Genomic DNA, 26173 nt, shown 5'->3' with positions numbered 1-26173 from the left:
TACCATGCTGCCATTTATTTCATAATCTTTTGCCATCCCTTCTCTGTTACTCCTAAGTCGCTTGGGGAGTAGAGATGAAGACCTTTTGTCAAGCATTTGTTTTTTGTGGGGCTGCTTCCTTTACACACTTCTCTATATTCCTTGTATTCTGATTTCTCAGGCACAAAGCATTGATACATCTGAATCCAAAGGATCAGCAACTGGATCATTCTATGCAATGGACCATTCTATGCAATTTTCTCCCATAAAACTAGAGGGTTTTTTCTTTGGCAGTGAGTATGGTAGTTATAGTCTCAGTCCCTTAATACTTTAAAGCTCTATGTGTGAGTGTTGTGTACATTGAGAAAATTCCCAATGAAGCTTGAGCAAATGTGAAGATTGAGCAATGTTTGGGCTGCTGAGCTTTTATAGATTTAGCCAGACTGACCCTCAAATGATAAACATACACACAATCATCAGGTTTATACTTGCAGTTTTTCTTCTAATCTCATATGACCCAAAAGAAGGATTTCACTGGCATAGTTTTTGAGAACCTAGAGTTATTCTCATGTATCTGTATCAGAGTAGGAGCTCAAAGGAAGAACAATAATAATCTATTGTTCATGTATGAAAATGATAGTTCTAATTTATTAGCAAATGGTATTATGGCATGGTGGAAAGAGCATTAAATTTATAGTCTAAAGGCCTGAGTTCAAATCTCACCTCTTCTGTTTTCTGGTGATGTGACTTTGGGCAAACCATTTCACTTCACTTAGTTACTTAATTTGTAAAGTGAAAAAATTGGATTTTGGTTGATATTTGAAGTAACTTCAAGCTCTAAATCTTTGAATTATTTTTCTAATAACTAAAGGGGTTTTATATCAAATGACTCTTAGAAGATTCTATCTTTTAGATAGAAATGTCATGTCATCTTGTACATGACAGCATTTAAATATTTGTGGGATTAAATGTAGTCAATTATAATTTGACAAGAAACCAACAAAATATAGAAGAAGGAAACTAAGTATGATCAGCTAAAAATTTCCATATACTTTGGAAATCAGATTGGTTTTGTAGCCATTTCAAATTTAAGAACAACAGATGTCCCTTCCCTGTTCTCTCCCTCCATTTCTGCTTAATTGCCATTAGTGTTTTTGACTTTGCCCTTGAAACATTCTGGAATGAATTTAGCAAAACCTTGCTTGTGACTGTGAATACTTACGCTTTCTAAGGATTTTGACTCTAAATCGATAATTGTTTCTGAACTTCTGACTTCCATTTTTGGGCCAAGGATATTCCCCTTAAAAAAACCACACATACATACACAACATTTTAAGTTTTGTGAATCTAATATTCTCCTTTTAGAAAGTGGTAAAAAAATAAAAAATAACACATGGCTTAATGTTATTGATTTGTGTTGGGCCTCTCTAAGGACTTCTTCCTCTAGAGAGTGGATTCTTTTATTCTCTTTTTAGTATATGATAAAAAGAATAGTAGAGACTACTATGGGGGGGGGGAGGGTGCAAGGAGGGGATGTTCAATGGATATTTGAATAAATTTTCAGTACTGCTGACTTCCTTTCACGAATCCTGATTGTTAGGTATGTGGCAGGTTATCTTACCTGAGATTCTGTGTTTTCTCTCACAGAATTAATTTAATCAGAACTCCCTATTATAGCAGTGTTAGTAACATATCATTAGCATCAGACAATAATACTTCAAGGATCTATAATTTCATTGGTCTGGGTATTCCCTTTCCAATGTAGATCACTCATCAGGACCTTAAACAGTTTCTGGAATTAGAAACTTCCCCACTCTATTGCCTTCTGAAAAATAGCTAGATTGGCCCTTGGATGATAAACAGCTGGGCTGTTTCCAACTTGGTAGGGAGAGAAGGAATAAACATTAACGTAGCACGTACTATGAACCCAATATCGTGTTAAGCACTTTAAAATATTTTAAGAATTGTCTTACAAATCTAACCAACTTTTATAACACTGCTTCTATTAGGAAATAGAATGAGTCCCAAACCACTGATACATTATACATTTAGGGAACACAATCCATTTGTAAGATGGTATCTTCCCGAGTGTTCAGCTTGATTAAACAAATATTTATTGAATACCAACTATGTGCTATTATAGTATTCCCTCTACAATAATAAATTTGATTTGTACTGTAAGCATCAATTTTCAGTTGCTGTTAAGTTGTGCTGAAATTAGTTCTTAATACTTTTTATCCCCTCCCAAGCTAGGAACTTTTAAAGAGAATCCATATTTGCTACAACTTTTGTTCCTCCCTCTAGGTCAGGGTTAGAACTGTGTGCATAGGATTTCTTTCGGATCATAAGATCACAGAACTTCCAAGTAAGAAGGGACATAAGAGACCATCAATTCCAACCTTATTTACACAGGAATCCCTTCTCTAAGATGATGTCATCATCCAATCTTTGCTTGAATATCCCTCAGTGATGAGTAATTAACTCCCTCCTAAGGCAACATCTTCCAATTTTAGATAGTTTTAATTGTTTAGAAGTTTTTCTGGATAACATGTCTAGATTTGTCCTTCTTTGATTTTTATCCTTGCTCCTGGTTTTGCCTTCTGAAGTGAAATGGAACAAGTGCAGTCCCACTTCCAAATGATGGCTTAAAAATGTTTTGACTTTTAGAAAAATCAAACTATCTAAAATTCATAAATTTAATTCCCTGACTTAGTAAAGACATGTTATTGATTGAAATGCCTGAGACTCTTTTTAATTTTTTCATTCCTAGTCAAATTGACCTTCTTGCTGCTTTATTGCCATATCTTTGCACAAGCTTGCTTTTCACCATACCTACAATATACTTCCTTCTCAGTTCCATTTCTCAAAATTCCTTGTTTCCTTCAAAATTCTGCTCAAATGCTTTGTCCGTATAAGGTCTTATCCAAAATCCCGGCATTTAAAATTCTACCTGTTCTTCACTGACCTGGATATTTCATTATCCCTCTCCATCAGCCTTTACCCTTTAATGCCCAGAATATATTTTCTCATCTATTCTTTGCCTTTACCTTCCTTCAAGGCTCAATGGAAGTGTCACCTGTTAGAAGCTTCCTTTGATTTTCCTAGTTGCTGGTGCTCTTGACATCTTTAAATTACCTCATATAATATAATATATTATATAAATATTTAAATAAAATATATAACAATATAATGGAATATAAATCTGGATGGATTATATATCTCCTTCTCTCTCCCAAGGTGTAATTCCTTGAGTTCAGGGATTATTTGTATTCCTAGCATCTAGCTCAACAAATAATAATAAATGCTTGTTGAATTGCAGTCCTAGGATCTGGGCAAATGGCATTATCAATAGGGCAGAGTAGGAAGAAACCAACTTTCCTGCTTTGAGAATATTCCTGGGTTTCCATGTGCCAGCTCCCAGTGTAACTTTTAGGTACATCTGCCTAGGGATGCTGGTAAGAAAGTGTTAATTCTTTATTTGATATAAGGCAGTATCATGATACTAGTCACTTATGACTTTGATCATCAGTTTCCTTATCTATAAAAAAGGGATGTAGGGAGAAGATGGATGACATGGTAGATGGAGAGTTGACTTTAGAATCAGGGAGATCCAAATTTTAGCTCAATCTCAGTCACACTGGTTATATGACCCTGGGTAAATTATCCAATGAACCTCACAGTTATAGACTGAGACTCTTCAATTTCAGAACTAGTGCTGGAGCTGCATTGCAATAGGGAGATTCATCTTCCTGAGGAGTCTCCTACTCTGATGAAATCATCGATTTAGTTTAAAAAGTTAAAAAGGAGATAACAGTACTGTTGATGTCGGAAATGGAGCAACAACAGATCAACCAAAAAATATAATTTGAACCAACTAGGATTTATTGAGTTCACCAACAGAGCAGTCTTACCTGAAGAGGCAAAAACTCCCTAAATGAACAATATATAAAGTTTGTCTAGGTTTCCAGGAATGAGAAACATGGTAGGGAATGAGGTAAAAACTGATTGGTCCCTGTTGTTGGAGGTACTTGCACTACAAGCACTAATGGGAGAACACGAACATATGTGTGAACAAAATGGAATGATTTTCAAAATGGAGTTAACTCTGAATCTGTATTATCTACCACAGAAGGTTTTTGGGATGAAAAGTGTTATTGAAATGTAAGTTTTGATTATTATTAATTCTAATTATTATTTCTAATGAATTTTTTAAATCCCCTTTTCAGTTGTCTGTGGCAGTGAATTTAAAGAGATACTATGATTGGATTAATTTTTGATTAAAAAAACAAAATAAAAAATCTCCAGTCATGTGAGGGCTTGCTCATCTCTCATTTGTTTACTGATACCTGAAAAATAACTTTCTAAGAGATGAAGGTGGAGGATCAGCAGATTGGGAACATCTTGAGAGCAAGGACTGATTTTTTTCATTGTCAATGATCACTGAAAAATCTTGAAAAATGGAGAAGTATCAGAAATCCAGAGAAGGGTAAAGGTTTCAGTTTTGTTTTTAAAGGGAAGAGAGAGTCGTCTGCAAACCACAGAAAAATGAATGAGCTTAACTTTTAAATCTGGTGAAATTCTTTTTTGTTGTTGTGGCAATTGGGGCTAATTGACTTTCTCAGGGTCACACAGACAAGAAGTATTAAGTGTCTGAGGTCACATTTAAACTCAGGTCCTCCTGACTGGTGCTCTATCCGCTGTACCACTTAGCTGCCTCTAAATCTGGTGAAATTCTAGAACACATTGTTCAGAAACTTAAATTTCACAAATATAATCAATAGCTTAGCAAGGACATTGCTGTTTATATTCTATAACTGTGTCATTTTTCAATGCTATAATTTTGTGATTTTTCCAAATGAAAAGTTGCAGGTTTGCCTTATATATGACATTTTTTTCACAAGAAAGTTCAACAGCCTCTTTTTACTATTCAAAATTTGATATTTATAATTCCCAGCTAATAAAAGAAAGGGGCAGCTTTTCACATCAGTGCTTTTATATATATATATACACACACATATATACATACATATGCACACAAATAGCAAATATACATATATATGTATATGTATATATTGCATTCAAATATATATTATACAAAAATGCATGGATATGTATATGTACACACAAAGGACTTTTGTCAACAGAATTAAAAAGAAATACTTGTGCACAATATTTGTGGATATTAAATACAGAAATGTAAACTGTTGTTCAAAGGCTTATTAATTATATAGGTACAAGAATGTATTACATTTGATCCTACTTTTTTGTGAATTTACACCAAAAATGCTTGATTATGATGATCAAATTGAACTAAGATGGACTAAGATTGGACTACCTCTATAATTGAAATTATGAAATGTCATAAAGGCACAAGATGAGATTTAGAACACTGTGGTATTACCATATTTATCAATTGAATTTTTTTTTTTTTGCTGAACCAATTGGGGTTAAGTGACTTGCCCAGGGTCACACAGCTAAAAAGTGTTAAGTGTCTGAGACCAGATTTGAACTCAGGTCCTCCTGACTTCAGAACTGGTCCTCCATCCACTGAGCCACCTAGCTGCTCTGTAATCAAATGCATTCTTTCTGGAATGACATGGCAACATCCTGCACCTTCTGATGACTTACTCATCGTAGTTAGAAAGTAAAAGCAACAGTCAATTCTTTTCTAAAGATAAAGGTGACCTAGTTCCTACTAGTATCCACACACCTCAAATATAATTTTGGAGCATCAGAGGCATGAAAGATCAGGGGAAACTTTTTTGGCCTAAAACAATTCAAGAGATTGGCAAGAGAAGTCTGTGATATTGAGTGGAGGACATCCTGAAGCATACCCAGAAGCAGAGGAGCACAGATTATAACCAAGAATAACCTACCTAGGAAAATTGGATGTAATCCTTTAAAGAAAAAAAAAAGACTAGTTAATGAAGTACAGGACTGTCAGTTATTCCTGATAAAAAGACCAGAGCTGAATAGAAAATCTGATATTCAAACAGAAGGCTCAAGTGAAGCATAAAAAGTAAACATGAAAGAGTAATCATAAAGGACTCAGTAAAGCTAAACTATTTACATTCCTAAATGAGAAAACAATACATCTAACTCCTAAAAACTTTATCATTATTAGGACAATTAAAAGGCATTTACATTGATAGAAGGCATAAGTAAGAGTTGATTATGTTTGAATGATCACCAAGAAAAAAAATGAAGGGGTGAGAAAGAGGGATGAACTGGCAGAAGGGGGTAAGGAGGGGTAGAATAAGGAAATTTTTTTCACATAAATGATGCCCACAAGGAACAGCTTTTGCAATGGAAGAGAAATAAGTGGAGAGCAGTGGGCAGTGTTTGAACCTCACTCTCATCAGAATTGATTAAAAGAGAAAAGAATAGGTAGATATATTCAGTTAGGTATAGAAATCTATATTTCCCTACAGGAATATTGGAGGAGAGGGGGATAAGAGAAAATGTGGGGAAATATAATGAATGGATTAAGAGTAGTGGTCAGAAGCAAAGGAGATTTTTGATGAGAGAAAAGATAAAAAGAGAGGGAGGATATAAGAAAATGGGATAGAAAGAAATACACAGTAATCATAACTGAATGTGAATAAGCTGAATTCACTCATCAAATGGAAGTGGATAACAGAATGGATTAGGAACTAGAATTCAACAATATATTGTTTATAAGTCACATGTGAAATAGAAAGACACAGTTAAAATAAGGGGATGGAGCAGAAGCTATAATGCTTCAGCTGAAGTAAAAAAAGGCATGGGCAACAATCATGATCTCAGACAAAAATAGATCTAATTAAAAAGCAAAATAAATCTAATTAAAAGAGGTAATAGGGTAAACTTTGTTTTGCTAAATTAAATGTCAATGAAGGAACATAAAAAATGTACAGCAAATTTCTATAATAAAGGCCTAATTTCTCCTATATATAGGGAACTGAGTCAAATTTATAAAAATAAGAGTAATTCCTCAATCGATAAATGATCAAAGGATATAAACGGGCATTTTTCGGAAGAAGAAAAAATTATCATATTAAAAAACACTCTAACTCATTAATGATCAAAGAAGTGCAAAATAAAAGAACTCTGAGGTACCATTTCATACCTATCAAAAATGAATAAAGCTAGAGGGGTTCAGGGAAAATAGATATAAAGGTATATTAATGAACTATTAGTGGATTTGTGACCATTCTGGACAGCAATGTGGAGCTATGCTAAAGAGCCATAAAATTATGTATACTTTTTGACTAAGCATTATTATTATTAGGTCTGTATTCCAAAGATATAAAAGGAAAAGGAAAAGGACCTAGATGTACAAAAATATTTCTAGCAGCATTTTTTTGTGGTGGCAAAGAATTGGAAATCAATTGGGGAATGCTGGGGAATGGCTGAACAAGTTGTGACATATGATTGAGATGGAACATTATTGTGCTATAAGAAATGATAAGGGAATGGTTTCAGAAAAACATGGGAAGACCTACATGAAATGATGAAATGATGAAAATTAAAGTGAGCAGAACGAAGAGATCATTGTACACAGTAACAATATTGTAATGATTATCAACTGTGAAAAGACTTAGCTACTCTGGATCAATATAATTATCCAAGACAATTCCAAAGGACTCATGATGAAAACATTCTATCTACCTCCAGATAGAGAACTGAAGACCTCTCAGTGCAAATTGAAGTATGATTTTCTTACTTTATTTTTCATGTTTTCTGGGGGCACATCACTAATATGAAAATGTGTTTGCATGACTTCACATGTCAATATCATACTATTATTTTTTATTGGGTGGTAAAGAAGAGGAGGGAAGAGAGAGAATTTCTAACTAAAATTTAATAAAAGAATAATAAATAATAATTATTTTTAAAATGATAAATAATGACTTTTTTTAAAGGTTAAAAAAAGATTAACCAAAGAAAATTGGGGTCCATCTATATAGAAATGATAGTTGAAGTCATGGGAGTAAATAAGATTACTAAGGTGGGGGGGAGACACAGAGAGGATAAAGAGGAGAATGAAAAATGGGACTCAGAGGATTGGTACAACCAGTAAAGGAAAGAAAAGGAATAATAAGAGAATAAGGATGAGAAACAGGAGAGTGTGGCCATCTTTTCAGCCCAGGGAAAAAAGAATGTCCATAAAGACAATTTAACATATCTGATAATTTAACAATTTGAATGGCACTAAGGAATTAAGGAGGATCAAGGATCAATAAGAACTATTGAATATGATAATTAAGAAATTTTTGGTGGATGATTGAGAGAAATTGCAGTAGTTTTAGGAATAAAGTCAGCCTGTAGGAATAAGTGATCATTAAGGAAGTGGAAGAATTAGCTATAGACTTTTCAAAAAGCTTGGTCATGAAGAGAAGAAAAAGAGGTGCAATGGAAAGTAGATGGAATAAAAGGATATTTTAAAAAATGGATTGTAGAGATTGGGTATCTTAGGTGGTTGGAATGGAGCCAGAAATGGAAGGTCAGTTCTGGGACTTCCAGTGTCTCCACATTGAGTAAGTCACAGTTATGCTGTTTTGTGTATGCACAGGAGTCGTCCAATAACCCTCCCTCCTCAGCAACCCCTTCTTTTCTGAAGGAAACTTCCCAAATGGATAAGAAAAGCAGCTTCTGGGAATGCCAGAGGTGGCCAAGAAATCCTTTATGGAGGAAAACAGACACTTTCCTAAGTCATCTATATATAAGTCTGAGCTTGATTTCTTAGGTAGTGCTGTTGATGACTTTCAAAAACAACCAGCTTTCTTCTCAGGTGTCAGAGTATTTACAGCAGGATTTCTCCCTGACCGAACAGGGTAGGACTGTCGGGAATAATCATGTCTTCTGTTCATACATTAGGAACCCCTGACATATAGTCAACAAGTGAGAAATAATAGGTTTTTCAGGGATGAGTTAGATAAACTGGTTTTCTCTCTAATCCTCAGATGTAGTACTTCATTTTCCATCTCTGTTGTTTTGCACTCTTCATCTCCCATCTGTAGTGTTCCTTCTCTCCTCACCTTTACCTCATAGAATGTCTTTTTCTTCTTTAAGAATCAGCTCATATGTCACTTTCTACACCAAGGTTCTTGCCTTTTTTTGTGTTAGGGACCACTTTGTCAATCTAGTGAAGATTATAGATCTCACTCCCCATCCCCCTCAGAGGAATGTTTTCAAATAATTGAAGGAAATGCTAAATTTCAGTTAGAAGTTAGTAAAAGTAAAGATTTTTAAAATCCATTCAAGTTCAAAAATAGTACTATCTCTCTCCTCCCTATCCCCCTAAAGAATCCAAGGACTTGGTATATTTATACTTCAAAGTCTTTCACAATCCCTCCATCTTCTTGTGCCCTTCAAGTATTAAGTATACCAAGTATAATTATCTTGACTACCAAGTATAATTATTTTGTGTTTATTCTGTACATCTATGCACACACACAAATATATATATATATATATACATATATATATATACATATATATGTATCTGTACACACACACACACACACACACACACACACATATATGCATGCTTATTGAATTATAAACTCCTTAAGAGTAGGGATTATTTCATTTTCTGCTTTTGTATCCTTTGTAATCCATCACATAATGGGTTAAATAATGCTTGTTCATAGTTGGTTGACATGAAAAAAAAATGAATACTCCTTCTGATAAAGCAGAATATCCTAACTGCTGAATTCTGATGTATAGGCCCTCTGGCTTGACTAGTCCTTCCTATGAAAGGTCTTTCTGAGGAAAATTCCCCAAGAGGCCCATTAAACCACTTGACAGTGATAGTGGGGCCTTTTCTCAGTTTGGTTACCTCTTTTCTCTCTGTCTCTCTGTCTCTCTCCCACTCCTCCCTCTCTCAACTTGTTAATGCAGTAGTAAGTAAAGTACACTATGTGAAGAATTCCAAATGTGATTAAGTATGTTACTGAATTTGTGGTGTCTAAGTATGAAGTAGGAAATGCTTCTGTTTTCAATACCAGCTCCTATTAGATATTTAATGACATTGATGAAGAGTTCATTGGTTTTATACTAATCTCTTAATCCTTGACATGATGATTAAAATTTTAAAACTCTCTAAACTAGATTGAGAGATAAATGAGGATAAATTGGCTTCTGAGAGTCAAGATGGAATAAACAGTGAATCACTGTTACTCTTTCATATTCAAAGCAATCTTAAGACCATAAAATCCATGGAAAGCACAAAAAAGAGCTTAAAAAGCATATAAGAAGTAGAAGAAAAATTGGGAAAAGTAATAAGAATAATGCAATAAAATTATGGAAAAAAAAGTTAACAGCTTAGAAAACTGCTTAAAAAGTAGAATTGGTCAAACAAAAATCTGCTAAAGAAAACAGTTCCCTAAAAAGCATGGAAAAGAATGCAAAAAGTAGTAGAGGAAAACAGCAACTTAAAAGTCAGAACTGAGGAAGTGGAAGCTAATGACTCTTTAAGACATCAAGAATCAATCAAACGTTTAAAAATGGAAAAAATACAAAATAACTCATAAAAAAACAAGTGTTTTGGAAAATAGATCTAAGAGAGACAATATCAGAATTATTGAACTATCTGAAAGCTTTAATCAAAAGGAAAATTTAGACTGTATCTTTCAAAAAATCATCATGGAAAATTGCCCTGATGTCCTGAAACCAAAGAGCAAAATAGACAATAAAAGAATTCAGTGATCATGTCAGGAGAGGGATCCCAAAATAAAAACTCCAAAGAAACATTATAGCTAGATTTCAGAATTAAATTAGGTCAATGAAAAAAATGCTACAAATGGCCAGAAAGAAACAATTTAAATATTAAGGAGTCACAATCAGGATTATACAGGATTTGGCAGCTGCAGGCAAAGGAACTAAGACTACAACCAAGAATCACTTACCCAGCAAAATTAAGCATAATACATTAATAGGGGAAATGGTCATTCAATGAAATAGAAGGATTTCAAGCTTTCTTCCATAAGGTGAAGACCAGAACTAAACCAAAAATTTGACCTCTCATATTATCAAGACCCAAGAGAAACCTAAACAGATAAAAGGGAAAAAGAAAACATAAAGGTTTCAATAGAACTAAATTGTTTACATTCCTACATAGGAAGAAGATGATACTTGTGATTCTTAAAAATTGTATTACTAATAATATATCTAGAAACTATATACATAGGCAGAGGGTGTAGAATTTGGGGGAATAACATAAAAAAATAAGGGATGAGAAAGAATACTTTGTGTTTAAAAGGAAGGGAAATGTTGAATGATGTAAATTATTTCACGTGAAGAGGCATGAAAAACCTATTATAGTTGAGTGAATGGGAAGTTGGACAGTGAGCATTGCTTGAACTTTATTCTCATTAATGTTGGTTCAAAGGGGGAATAATGTATACAATTATTTCATTGTGGAAATCTATCTTACCTGACAAGGAGGTAGAAGGGGAGATGGGCAAAGAAAAGCAGGAGCACGGACAGAAGGGAGAGAAGATCAGGGGAGGTGGTAGACAGAAGCAAAGCACTGGAGGGAAAAGGTGAAAAGAGAGAACACAAATGGAGAAAGAATAAGATGGAAGGAAATATCCAAGTAGTAATCACAATTGGAATGAATTCTTCATTAAAAACCAGCATCCTACAATATGTTGTTGACAAGAAACACACCTGAAATAGAGAGGAGCACACAGAGTAAAGATAAAGGGCTGGAGCATAATCTGTTATGGTTCAGTAAAAAAAAAAAAAAAAAAAAAAAAAAAAAAAAGAGGTAGCAATCCTGATCTCAGATAAAGTAAAAACAAAAATAGAGCTAATCAAAAGAGATAAGAAAGGAAACTACATTTTGCTAAAAAGTACCAGAGACAATGAAGTAATATCAATAGTAAATATGCATCAAGTGCTATTGCCTCCAAATTCTTGAAAGGTGACACCATAATCAACTTAGAGGAGCAAGAAATATCTGTCAGATATATGGGGAGGGGAAGAATTATAGAGAGCATTGAAAAATACAACATATATAATTTTGATTACATTAAATTTAAAAGCTCCTCCTTTTCCTCTCCTCTTCCTTTTCCTTTGGAAAAGGAGGAGAAAAAGAAGAAAAGAAAGAGGAGAGGAAAAGGAGGAGCAAGAGGAAGAGAACAGGAAAGAAAAGAGAAAAGGGAGGAGGAAAAGGAGAGGCAAAGAAGGAGAAAAAGGAATAGGAGAGGAAAAAGAGAAGGAAGGGGAAAGGAGAAGGAAGATGAGAGGAAAAGAAAGAGAGTAAATGCTTGGTTGAAGCATAGAGCAGATAGAAGAAAATTATAAGAAATAAACGGGAAAAGAGGAAGACAGGACCAGGAATGGAAGGCAAATAAATCTGATAGGAAGATGGGAGCCACTGAAGATTTTTTTTTTAATTAAAAGCTTTTTATTTTTAAAATATATACATGGATATTTTTTAACATTTACCCCTACAAAAGTCTGTGTTCTAATTTTTCCCCTTCTTTCCCCCCACCCCCTTCCCCAGTTGGCAAGGGATCCAATATATGTTAAACATATGCAGTTCCGCTGTACATATTTCCACAAATATCATGCTGCACAAGAATAATCAGATCAAAAAGGAAAATAAATGAAAAAGAAAACAAAATGCAAGCAACAACAAAAAGAGTGAAAATATTATGTTGTGGTTCACATTCAATTTCCACTGTCCTCTCTCTGGGTGCAGACAGCTTTTGAAGATGGAATGGCTTGATTGGATCCAAGAAGACTACTCTGGTTATTTTCTAAAGGATAAATTGGAAAAGTGAAAACGTGGAGATAGAAAAACCTATTCGGAAGCCATTGCAACTGTTCAAATAGGTATTAAGAAGAGGCGCTATTAGAATAGTAGAGATGAAAATAGGGAGGGGAGGATGGATTCTATAATCCATATTTTGGTACCAGAGGTAAGTAGTATAAATCAGTTGAAAGGCATAGGAAAGAAAAACTCCAGGACACCATCCAATGACGGGGAAAGAAAAAGAGCACTGAATTTGGAATTAGAGGGCCTGGATTTAAATCCTGGCTCTGCCATTTTGTACCTATGGGTCCTTAGACAAGGCAATTTCCTCAATTGGTCTTAGTTACTAGTGTAAGAGGGTTGGAGTTTTTAAAAAAGAGAGAGTTAGAATAGACAATACTTGAGTTATATCTAGTTCTAAATATATGATCCTATGACCTCATGGCCACAAAAGTGGAGAAGGAAACTGCTGGGTTGGAGATCAGTGGAGGATGGGAGCAGGCAACTAAACAGGGGTATGGTCACCTGAAAAGGATGTACTGAAAGAAACATGAAAGAAACCAAGCTACCAGCTAATTTCCTATTTTTCTAATTATTCTAACTAGATGTTAAGCTCAATTGTTTCTATGTGGTCAGTAAAAGTACATGCCCTGGGGCCAAGACCTGAGAGCTCTATTTTCATTATATTTTTCATTGCAAAGGTAGAATTGAAAGGATTTGTAAATAACTGGATGTGATTTTGGAGAAGAGGGAAGAGTGACTTGCACCCCAAATTTTGAATTAGGAAGACTGGATGAATGTTGGGACCACTGACAGAGGTCAAAAAGATGGGCACAGTTAGGGAGAAAATAATGAACTCAGTCTGAATTAATCATAAAACAAATTCAGATACTTTAGGATGGACATTTATTGTTAGGTGGGTGAATACAGACCCAGCCTGGGGGGAAATTCTGCCGATTTAGAGTGAGTCTGAATCAATTTCCCTTGGACTGCTATAAAAAGTATTTTGACCTGGCACTTAGAAATGCTACTATTTTTGTTCTCCAAAACTCCTTAATATGATATCTTGGTCACATGGTCTTCCATGTCCAAATTACTAGTTGAGAGCAAACCAGCCTATGGCCAGACCAGAGAGAGAAATATACAGATTTTGCAATTCAGCCTTCCTCTTTCTAACCTCTTCAGCTAAAAATATATCAGATGAATGTTTTTGTACCTGTGTTTATGAAATATTAATTTAGATCCTTTATAAAATAGTAATAATAACAAAATAATAACATTTATATAGTATTTTAAGGTTTGAAAAGCAATTTGCATACATTATCTCACAAAAAACCTGTAAAATGGAGGCCATTTATTATTCCTCTTTTACAGAAGACGAAACCAAGGTTTGTTCAACTAGTAAATTCCTTTTTTTAAATAATAGCTTTTTATTTTCAAAATACTGTAAAGATAGTTTTCAACATTCACCCTTGCAAAACCTTGTGTTCCAGATTTTTCTCTCTCCCTTCCTCTTCCCCCCTCCCCTAGATAGCAAGTAATTTAGTATATTTTTAACTTGTGAAATTCTTCTATACATAGTCCCACATTTATCATGCTACATAAGAAAAATTAAATCAAAAAGGAAAAATAAATGAGAAAGAAAACAAAAAGTAAGCAAACAACAACAACAACAAAATGGTGAAAATACTATGTTGTGATCCACACTCAGTCTCCACAATCTCTCTGGGTGTAGATGGCTCTCTTCATCACAAGCTCATTGGAAATGGCCTGAATCACCTCATTGTTGGAAAGAGCCACGTCCATCAGAATTGATCATCATATAATCTTGCTGTTGCCATGTACAATGATCTCCTGGTTCTGCTCATTTCACTTTGTATCAGTTCATTTAAGTCTCTCCAGACCTCTCTAAAATCATCCCGCTGCTCGTTTTATAATGCCAGAGAAACTGAGGCAAGATAGAGATTAGAGAGTATTTAATAATTTATTTAAAAGGGAGAAAGATACCGGGACCAAATGGATCTGTGGTTTGGTTCCCAGGGATGAATGAGATATCGTCTCCAAGAATCCGGCAAACAATGTGAATTCTCAATGACCTATATACACATGGCTCAGACTCAGGGGGTAGACTGAGGCAGGGGCGGAGTCAGGGTGCTGAGAGCGAGACTCTGACACGGAGGTGAGCCTTTGGAAAAGGGATGACATAATCAGGGGGAGGCACCCCAGACATGGGGAGAAGTGTTCTGATATTCTAAAACATAAGATCTTTTATCCTTATCAAATATTTTGATAGAGGGAGGGGAGGTTTTGCAGGACTAAGCTTTGAGCTGATAATTATAAATGGAAACAGAACAATTAGAGAAACTGAGTCAGGATGGATCAGGATAATTAGGGAAACTGAGGCAGGACAATAAAAGAGAACTGTAGCATAACAGTTTTTTACAGAACAATAATATTCTATAACATTCATATACCATAATTTATTCAGCCATTTCCAAGTTGATGAGCAGCAACTCAGTTTCCAGTTCCTTGCCACTACAAAGAGGGCTGCTGCAAACGTTTTTGCACATGTGGGTCCTTTTCCCTTTTTTATGATCTTTTTGGGATACAGGCCCAGTAGTAACACTGCTGGATCACAGGTGATCTCTTTGGACAAAACAACTAGTAAATTCTGAGAAGAGATTTGAACTTAGGTTTTCCTCTCTCCAAGAGCACTGCTCTAGCCAATGAGTCCCAGCTGGTTATTAGTAGCTGGGTGGTGAAGGGAATAGTGTCCTGAACTTGACATCAGGAAGACCCGAATTAAAATCCTTCCTCTGACACAAGTTTAGCTGTATGATCCTGGAGAACTCACTTTAGCCCCTGTCTGCTTCAACTTCCATTTCTGTAAAATGGGGATAATAATATCGACCTTACAAGGATGATATGAGCATCAGATTAAATGATATAAGTACTTTGCAGAGCAGACCTAAAGTGCTAAGTAAATGCTATTATTATTGTCATTATCTCCTTCCCTCTTGCAAGACTATAAAGTACCTGAGGGTTTTATGGCCTTACCGGAAAAGGTGAACTTGATACAGCTCCCTTGTACACCTCTGACTGAATTTGTGTTGAAGTACTTCCTGTGTTTTCAGATGGCATTTCACAAGGCATTAAGAAATAGAAAAAAATAAGAAATAAACCTTTAAAATCAACATTTCTGCATCATCAGTGATGGGGTAAATAAGACCCCAGAAAAAAGACCCCAGTGCCTTATTAGCTAGGAGAGTCATTGACAGAAGAAGGTTCTTTGCAAAATTTAAGAGGGCCAAGTTGAATTTCTATAGCTCCTCTCTTCTGAGGCAAGCTGGGAGAGATATTAACAGAATTAATTAGTCCTTAAGTAGGCCCCTTTATTGCCTTTAAGTGGTTCTTTGTTGCAGTCCTATCTTGTTGAATTCTTTGTATAATTTTTGCATTGACAAGATTATCTTGACTCCCAAAGTTGCTGATCAGAAGGCCAAGCTATAGATGTCAACCCCCCAGGTCATTTTTGTCCTATAAAAGAACCTCCTGATGCCTTACTTCTTAACTTCTTCTTAGATAGGAACTTATCCCACCTTATGGCATCTTTCCCCTTGTTATGGTGTCTTCCCCTTTAATGATGAGTTCCCCTAGGGAATCTTGCCTGTCACCTTTCCCCTTGATAATGGCTTTCTCTTTTGGAACTTAGTCTGCTGCTAAAAGCATAATAAAATCATTGCCTCTTGATTTGGAGATGATCTAAGTCTACAAATTCTTTTGAGACACCTTGTGACACCATCCCCAAACCCCAATATATTTTGGAGTTTAATCCTTGCACTCCATCATTTGGTGGCCCATATGGGGAGACCTGGAACTCCAATGTATTTTTAGGAGTTCAGCACTTCTGTACTCCTCTACCACATCAATTGGTATAATTCAAAATAAATTCAAAATTGGTAAAGTCAAAATTGATTGACTGAATCAATTTTAAAAGAAACAACTAATTTGGTTGTATTTATGCTAAGAAGGTGAAAAGGGTTGATTTTTAATGGTTTCTTTAGAAAGAGTAATATGGATTCCTATGCTCTTGTTTGTGATGGAGAGTGGTTATAGTTATACAATAAATGTACATTTTTAATTTGCTCAAGGAAAAGGAAGCATATGGAACTTTTCAATCACTTGTGTATTTTCTGCTTCAGCATGGAGCCTCAACAGTCTGAAACATGCAAAGAGTAAAATTAAGCTTATGAAGAACAAACTGGGTTGCAAGACAAATAAGCCAGTTTCCTGATAGGAAAGAACAGATTTTTTTTCTAGCTCTGACCACTTGGCTCATCAATTCTGCACAGACAAGAGACTTTGGCTATGTTGGAATGTATTTCCTCCTTATCTCTTATCTTTGCTCTCTTCAGAAAACAGCTCATATACTACATTCTACTTAAGGTCAATCTAATTCCTGCCCTCTCAATCCCCTTCACACTACCTCCAGCTCCAAGGGCTCCCTCCCTCTAGAATTTACTATAATTCTATATTTTCTTTATGCAAACTATTCTTTCAACAGATATAAGATAGTTGAAGGCAGGGACTTTCTTTTTTGTCTTTCTATACCCAGCTTCTTTGTTGGTAGTTTTAATCAATACATTTTTGCTGAATTGAACAATTGCTTCTTCTTGTTAAGGCAGAGGCAGATAAGAGGTGACTGATAAGTGAAATGTTACCTGCAAACATTGTAGAGATCCAGAGATTTGACCTTGCTGTGTTAAAGGGCAATGCTGAATGAATCTACTTACTTCCCTTACATACAATAGCAAGAGAGGAAGAGAGGTTGAATGAATGGGAGTGGGACGGTGGATAATGAGCACCAATGGCAGTCATTGATTGAAGAAAGCTTAAAGTCTGGGGCAGCTAAACTCATTAACTCTTGCCTTTTTATCCTATTTTGATTATTTCTTTGTCATTGGATCTGTTATTTTGTACCCAGATTCCAATTTAGAGTAAACCTTTTCAGAAATTTGTTGTCGGGCGATCTTGATTTCCTGCTGGCATATATTGGAAATTTTCAGCCTCACACTTTGGTATATCAATTGATATCTGGCACCTTTGATTCAGGGCCATCAGATAGTTCTATTGACTGACTCTTTATGCATCTTTGGACAGACCATGCACAGAATATACAGTCAGGTTCTGTGCTAGGTTGGCCGTACAACCAACTATACCACATCAATTGGTATAATTAAAAATAAATCCTGAAAGAAAATAGGTGGGAAAGGTCAGGAGGAACCTGTACTTTTTTCTATTGAGGATGACTAAATATGTGCTTTGGAAGAAGGAGAGATACTTAGGGAAAGTCAGACATGGCCAATTCATTTTCAGAGTTTGGGACCCAAAGAGACAGTAAGGCTTATTAGAAAAAGCACAAGATGGGGTCAAGAGACTCAGAGCTGTGTTTTTATCCTTTACTAGTTATAGTTACAGTGGGGGAGAGAAGAGATGTGTATCATCTCAGGGAAGGATCAACAAATCCTTTGAAACTGACCTCCCTGGCTTTCTTTAAGTCTCTCTCTCTCTCTCTTTTTTTTATTAAAACTTTTTATTTTCAAAACATATGCATAAATAATTTTTAATCTTCACCTTTGCAAAATCTTGTGTAACAAGTTTTTTTCCTTCCTTTCCCTCTACTCCTTCTCCTATATGGCAAGTAATCCAATATCTTAAACACGTGCAATTCTTCTATACATATTTCCACAATTATTATGCTGCACAAGAAAAGTAAAAACATGAGAAAGAAAACGAAATGCAAGCAAACAACAATAAAAAGGTGAAAATACTATGTTGTGATCCACACACAATCCTCTCTCTGGGTGCAGATGACTCTCTTCATCACAAGTCTATTGGGATTGGTCTGAATCACCTTGCTGTTGGAAAGAGCCACAAAGATCAGAATTGATCATTGTATAATCTTGCTGTTGCTGTATACAATGTTGTCCTAGTTCTATTCATTTCATTTATCACTTTCCTTAAGTCTCAACTAAAATCCCATATTTATCAGAAGTCTTCTCAACTCTTCTTAAATCTAGTTCTTCCTTTCTGTTAATTATTTTCTAGTTATCCTGCATTTAACTTGTTTTGGATATATTTATTTGCACATTATCTTCTCCATGAAATTGTAAACACCTTGAGGACGATGGTTGTCTTTTGCTTTTTATATTTACAGGGCTTAGTGTAGTACCTGGCACATACTAAATGCTTAATAAATGTTATTAGGTGATTAAAAGAGAATGTCTAGATGAGTTCTTCCTGGTCGGTTATATAGAGCATGCACAGTATTCTCTGAACTTTTGGGAAACCAGTTTCCAGCCATGATGAAAAGTTTTGTGATTACTGATGGAACTGGAAAACTTGTGATTTGGGTATTGCTGAACTGGAACTCCATAGGCATAAAAATATACTCTGTTTGAAGTTACACTCTTTCTTTTGAAGCTTCAAGGAGGCAGTAGTGATACTTTGAACTTCCTGAGAACAGAGAGAAGGAAGGTTGGTGTCTCTCTCTCCCAACTGTCCATAGCAAATGTGAACACCTGGCCATTTCTGTGTCTCTGTGTTTGGCCTTTCCAATCTTTGGCAAATAGGTATTCTGAGATGAAAGTGTTCCAGCAACCTTGTGAGTTTAAATCTAGACATCCCATTATAGGTCGGAGAAGAATGCAATGTCCACTAGAGATAGCAATAGCTGACAGCAAAGGAGGGATGTGAAAAGGCTGAGGATGACAGCAGCTCTTGTGATTGACTTCTCATGTTGGGAAAAAGTATGTAGCTATGGATTCTCGGAAGGCATAGAACCTCAAATCCTAGCTGAGTGGTCCAACCACCAGACAGTTATACCTAAGGGTTATTTCTTATAGGTTCCTTAAGGAAGAAAGAACTTCTAGTACAGTAGTGAGACAGCCTATTGCCACACATATTCTCTATACAAGTATGTCTAATTATCATTGTAATTAAGTGATATTGTACTAGGTATCCCTAGCAATGGGAATCATCTCAGAGCTTAATGGGTACTCAACATCTGGTGCATTATGGACTTCTTCCAGATAGTATCACTTGTGTTTTGATTTTGCTAACTTGCCCACAGACATACACTTGAGATTTGGAGGTGAAACAATACAGCTATTACTTGCTCCCCTGGTTGTCTTTAACTGAAGTTTGACCCACCTGGGGACCCTAGACCAAGAAACATGTACTTTGGACCAGGATAAATGGTTATATGAACATCATTCAGGGAACCATCTCACATTGGTATGGACTAAAAAGGTCTGGCCCCCAGAATCCAAAAGAGTGGGCTTTTACTCTGTTATTTACAAAATTATATATTTAGAGCTAAGCCACTGAATATAATCCTCTGAGAAAGTGAGGTAGGGAAAAGGTCTTACTATTTGATCTTAGTGAATAATTTTTCTAAAAGTCAATTAAATCTAGTTATCCGTGGCATACTGGTTGCCCAGAGTCACAGAGCTAATAAGAAAGGATTTTAACTCAGTCTACCCAACTACACAATGTTGTTAAACTGGGCAGCATATTAGAACCACAAATTAACATTATTTATGTTCTATTTTTATTTATTTTGTTAAACATTTCCAAATTATATTTTAATCTGACTCATCACATTGAGGGGGTTTTACCTCCCCTGTTCTTGAAACTTTAACAGAGCTTTCTTGGTTCTCTTGGATGAACTCTGACAAGTTTTATTTCTCCAGCTCATTAAATACTTAAATCCTTTTGTAGAGTAGTAAAGTATTGGGTCTTCAATAAGTAGGGCTGTTATAGTATATGAAAGCAACTGATTGATCTCATTCTTCCTGGAAATTGCTAGCAAACTGTGGTAATTGGAAGTATTCTCTCCAATTACCTCTTAAACAAGTGGACTATTTTTAGGGGTCAAAACTAGATAGATCCCAGTAATGCCTAGGAAAATGTGTTAAATTGAAACCCCCATGATGGAGTTATCCTGCTATTATAAAGGTAACACAAATATTATCCCCACTATTATCATGGCAACTATTCCCCAAACTATCTGCTTTGTATGACCCTCTAACTTTTGAATTAGTGCACTGATAATCTCTTGAAACAATGATTTTCCTCCTCTCAGGAGTCAGCCTTCTACAGAAAATCAGAGTTTTGGAAAGGCCTTGTTAGTTGTTTATTTTCTACCATTTATTGCAGGCTTAGGCTGTAGTTTACTAAGGCCTTTGAACTGATCGAATATTAAGCTTATTTTATATATATATTGGTACTGGACCAATATAACTTTTTAACTTGCTTCAATTCATTGATGTAATCAATCAGCAACTGTCCCCTCTCCTACTATTTCTCAGTGGAAGTTGCATCCACTTTCTGTGGTTGCATGTTAATAATCCCTTCTCCCAATTCCTGCCAGAAGACTCTCTTGATATTATAGGATCTATCCATCTGAGGGCTTGTCTAAAATAATAACCATGAATAGCTGTTCCATGGTATATGAGTAGTGCAGTTCATTGTTTCAAGAGATTATCAGTGCACCGATTCAAAATTAGGGGGTCATACAAAGCAGATAGTTTGGGGAATAGTTGCCATGGCAATAGTGGGGATAGTATTTGTGTTACCATTACAGTGGCAGGATAACCCCAATATCGGGGTTTCAATTTAATGCATCTTCCTAGGCATTACTGGATCTATCTTTAGTCTTGACCCCTAGACATAGTCCACTTGTTTAAGAGGTAATTGGAGAGAATACTTCCAATTACCACAGTTTGCTAGCAATTTCCAGGAAGTACAAACTGAAGGGGCAAAATGATTGTTTTGCCTGCTACAACTCCCAACAGATCTCTTGGTCCAATTAAAAAAACAACAACCCCAAAAAGCCAATTAAAAAATTGCAATTGAAACCAGTAAAGGACCTTACCTAAGAATCATACAGTAGAACCAGAAGCAGGGAGGAAGTTTGTAATAGTGGATGTTGTGCTGACTTTAGAATTGGGATGGTTTGGTTTCTAGTTACCTTTCCCAGGAACTTACTATAGTTGTGTGACCTTAGGGAAGTCAATTATCTTCCAATAGTAACATCTCCTTCACAGAATTATTGTGAGGTTCAAATTTTACATATATAATATATACATGTGCATATTTATATATATGTGTGTGTATATAATACACATACATAATATCTATAACATAATATGATATGATACTACATATATATATATATATATATATATATATATATATATATATGAAATCTGTTGTAAACTTCAAAGAGTAGCTAATGCTGATGGCGCAGGTGGAGCTGTCCTGTGACTAACAGGAGGAAGCAAGAAGTATGTTAGAATGTTGAATCAAATGAAATAATAGTCATAAAGCTATTAGCACAGTGTTTTGCAAATATTAAGTGATTATTCTCTCCATTTTCCCCTCTCTGATTCTTGTCAAAGAGCATCAAGAATTAAAGGCCTTCTTTAATAAGATTAATTTTAAAGCATTAAGCTAGTAAGCATCTCCCAAAAGAAATAGAACATTTGTATCTACATGAGATTAAGGAACCTTTTCACACAATGGTATTTCATTTTGATCATTAAAGAAACTCTCAAAGGCATTGGTAGAGGGAGTAAACATTGTAACCCAGGTAAGATATGAAAAGCTTTTAGAGACAAAGACCCGACTGAGTGTCAAGTGTCTCATCAGAGGAATTTAAGGCTTCAGACAATACATTCTTCTTGTCTAGAGACAACCTTTTGGAAGCCTTCCTTCCTTCCTTCCTTCCTTCCTTCCTTTCTTCCTTCCCTCTCTCCTTCCTTCCTTCTTTTTTCCTTCCTTCCTTTCTTTCTTCCTTCCTTTCTTTCTTCCTTCCTAGTAGAGAAATTTCGGGAGGTTCCAGTTCTAACTCTTTCTTCCTGCATCACAATGATCCCTGAGGGCCTCAGGAGAGCCCCCAAAGTCAGTCCTCCTTGCTGCCAGCATGTACTCCAACTATCCCTACACTGTCCTAGAGGCATCTTCAGCTCTTCAGAATATCAGTCGACATTAGGTCCTTTCCCTCTCATTTTTGCTATTAAAGAAAATTCTTAGTGAGTGTCTTGGCTTGATATCTTAGAAGAGGATCTTTTTTTTGCAGACAGGTGGCCATCTGGTGTTCTTCTTGCTTACCAAAGATAAGCAGAAGGGTCTTTCAGTCTTTCATTTCTCTTTTTTCATCAACCGCACATAAGGGGCTAAGCCAAATTTGTTCAGGGAGTTGTATCTTCTGTGTCTATGACTCTGTTCATGAAGACATCCACCTGGACATGTATATCTGCCCACCACCACCACCACAACAAGACAATTGGTATTTGGAAGTGGTTTTTTTTCTCCTCTAAATGTTCTGTGCTCACAAAAGATTTTACACAAAAATTGCAGTCAGAAGCTTTATAAAGGAAAAAACAGAGCATCCCCCCCCCCCTACAATCCCACAGCAAACCTCAATGGGCTTAGAAAATACCTTGAGAATATAATAAAAAAAATTGGCAACTTCTCATTTGAGAATGCCACAAAGTAAGAGAGAAATTGTGGAGGTATATCTGTTTGTTTTTTTTTTTTTTTGTTTTGTTTTGTTTTTGGGGGAAGTCCCAGGAATAGATAGTTATTCCAAAACCAGACTTTTTTTCAGAGTTATGTAGAGGGTAGTGCTGTTTTCCTTTTTCCTCCTGTTAGATTGGCAGTGGATTCTGGCTGTAGCACTAATTATCTCAGCAAATTTCTAACACCTGTGATTACTTTAATTGAATAGGATTGTATTGAATAATACTCATTTATTCAAAAAGAAGTAGGAGTTTGGTGAAGGGAGAAAATGAAGTTGGCAGTTCTAAATCCTGAACAGCAGTTTTCAGAACTACAGAATTCAACCTAACAATTAACTTATTAACATCAATGGGAACTGTCTAAATGCCAAACCAGATAAAATAAATAAGTCATAATGCACTTTGAATTGGTATAGAATCCAAGATTGAAAGTTTGACTATAATTAACCTTCCTGTTTTGGATTTCTGTCAAACTTTTGCCTCTAATTCAATGAGATAATAAGCTTACAGACACAAAAACTGTTAAAACGTCATTGTCCATGAACTGAAGTGACCTGAATTGGGGAGGTTTATAAAGCAGCTTTACTAAAACAGAAAATAGAATTCCATAGGCCCTACTCTTCTCAACCTGGCTCTTTCATTTGGATGTTTTCCTATTGACTGAGCTAGGAGCTCTTCTTAGAATCATTGAAGCTCAGAACTGGACAGGACTGTATGCTTTCTAACTTATATTTGAGCAAGAAATCCTTCTATAGCATGTCCACCCATGTGACATCCAACTCTTTTGTGTAACAGACTTCAAGAGGAGGGGACCTAGTACCTTCAATCCTTTCCATTTTGTCATAGTCCTAATTATCTGGATTTTTTTTTTATCAAATATAAATTGGTTCTTTTACAACTTCCATGTATTTTTCTTAGTTTTTCTTCCTAGTTCAACAGCCTTGTCTTTTTTCTATTTCTCCCCCCCCTTCCCCTTCCCTCCCTTCTCTTCCCCTCTCTTCCCCTACCTTCTTCTCTCCTCCTTTCCCTTCCTCTCCCCTCTCTTCCCTTCCCCTCTTCTCTCCTCCCTTCCCTTCCCCTCCCCTCTCCTCTCCTCCCTCCCCTGTCTTCCCTTCCTCTCTCCTTTACTCTCTTCTTCTGTCCTCTCCTCTCCTTTTGTTACCTCAAGTGCTTTTTCTCTGTATTCACAGAATTTCTTTTAATATCTGAAAGAGCAATGGTTTTTTCTCTTTGGTCAGAATTAACTCATTTCAGATTTAAAAAAAAAACATTGTAGTTGAATTTCTGAAACATAGAGAGGCCCTTTGCCTTGTACTTCCCTCCAATGCTGATCAAAACCTATACCTCTAGTTTTGAAAGAATTCTATGGCTCAAGTTCTAGGAGTGTGGGTCAGGAGTACCCACAGTCTGTCTGTTGCCAGGCTGATGATGGATGCTGACTTATCCAAAACAGGGGACCCCAGGCCATTTTCTATACTAGTTTGTTCATATGATCATAGATTTAACTTGGGAGCTGGAAGGGATTTTAGAAATTATATGATCTTAGATACAGACCTCAGAGATCATCTAATCTAACTCCCTAAGTTTACAAGGAGTGATTTATCCAAGATAGAAAATGACAGAAATGGACTTGGATTCAAGGCTTCTGCCTCCAAATCCAGCCCTTTCCCTTTTGTGCCCTACTGCCTCTTTTCAAGGCAGGAAGGTGATACACAAAACTGTTATCCATCTGTGCCTTCCCAAGTGTCCCAGCATTTTAGCACTAATGTCCCAATCTATCATATCATACTTTTCTTTTTCCTTTTCCTTTTTTTTCCTCGAATGATGGGAGTTAACTTAATGTTGTCCATGAGATCCTTTTCTGAAAAAAGAAATGAGAAGACAAGATACAGGGTGAAAATGATTTACTGGGTGACCAGGAAGGGGAAGGGTGGTGGGTTCAGGAATAAAAATTCCTTTCATCCCAAGGAGTCATTATGTTTCAGAGTCCAGAAGCAACTCAATTAGCAAGAGCATCTGGAGAGATAGCATATTAGAAATGAAATATTGAAATTTGAAATTAGGAGTCCTGATTTTTACTCCTTGGCTTAGATACTTAGTAATCAAATGATCCTGAGAAAAAATATTCTCTCTGAATCCTTCATCTGTAAAATGGGATACAAAAATTTGTATTATCCACCTGTCTTGAGGAAAGTATTTTAGAGACCTTAAACTATTATATAAACAGGATTCATTATTATTACTTTGAACACACAGCAACCAAGATGGAAGGATTTCTACTGGGCAAGCCCAGACTGTAGAATCAATCTTGCCAACATTCTAAGAGGTACCTGAGTAAATGGTTGGTTCTTAAAGGAGACTTTGTTCTGGGTATGCTTTCCAGTGCTGGACAGTCTGTCTTTCATTCCCCCAACTCAATCACAGATCCTTCCATCATTGACCAAATAGTTTACTTGCTTGAAAATGGATCTAATTGTCATATCTCTGCTCAAAAATTAGTATTAACAGGAGCTAAAGACTCCTATCAGGGTGGTGGTAGCAGGGATAGAGAAAAAGAGACAGATGTGACAAAAATTGTTGATTTCACAAAAGTCAGCTTCGGAAGCATCTCCACTCTGGCTACATATAAAAGCACTCCTGTACTGTAATAAAGATCTTTTGCAAGGATATTGTAACTAAAATAGGTACTCTAAATTGAAGATCTATTTTAAAAATTTATATATTTTTTAAATTAATGGAATAAAGCATTTCCATAACATAGATCTTTAAAAAATAAAAAAAAAACACATGAAGAATCCTCAGAAACAAACTTTAACTATCCAATTTTAAATTGATGTGGATGAGCAAGCTAAAAATTCAT

General features: G+C 35.7%; 1 protein-coding gene across 7 annotated transcripts in view; it reads right to left on the bottom strand.

The window, feature by feature from the left end:
* The window catches only part of ERICH6B (glutamate rich 6B), a 100345-nt gene that overhangs the window by 38003 nt on the left and 36169 nt on the right, over positions 1-26173 (bottom strand). For 6 of the 7 annotated variants that reach the window (XM_031958379.1, XM_031958384.1, XM_031958385.1 and 3 more), the window contains 3 exons: positions 25103-25174; positions 15785-15849; positions 1202-1279 (listed from right to left, as the gene is read on the bottom strand). In XM_031958379.1, coding sequence (XP_031814239.1) covers positions 1202-1279; positions 15785-15849; positions 25103-25174 — 215 coding nt within the window. The remainder of the gene's footprint in view (positions 1-1201; positions 1280-15784; positions 15850-25102; positions 25175-26173) is intronic. The other variant, XM_031958383.1, reaches the window with a different exon arrangement.

Source organism: Sarcophilus harrisii, chromosome 3, assembly GCF_902635505.1.
Source record: "Sarcophilus harrisii chromosome 3, mSarHar1.11, whole genome shotgun sequence".
In the NCBI taxonomy this organism is placed as follows: Eukaryota; Metazoa; Chordata; class Mammalia; order Dasyuromorphia; family Dasyuridae; genus Sarcophilus; species Sarcophilus harrisii.
Note: the sequence above shows the minus strand (reverse complement) of the source record. Positions and strands in the feature narration are given on the sequence as shown.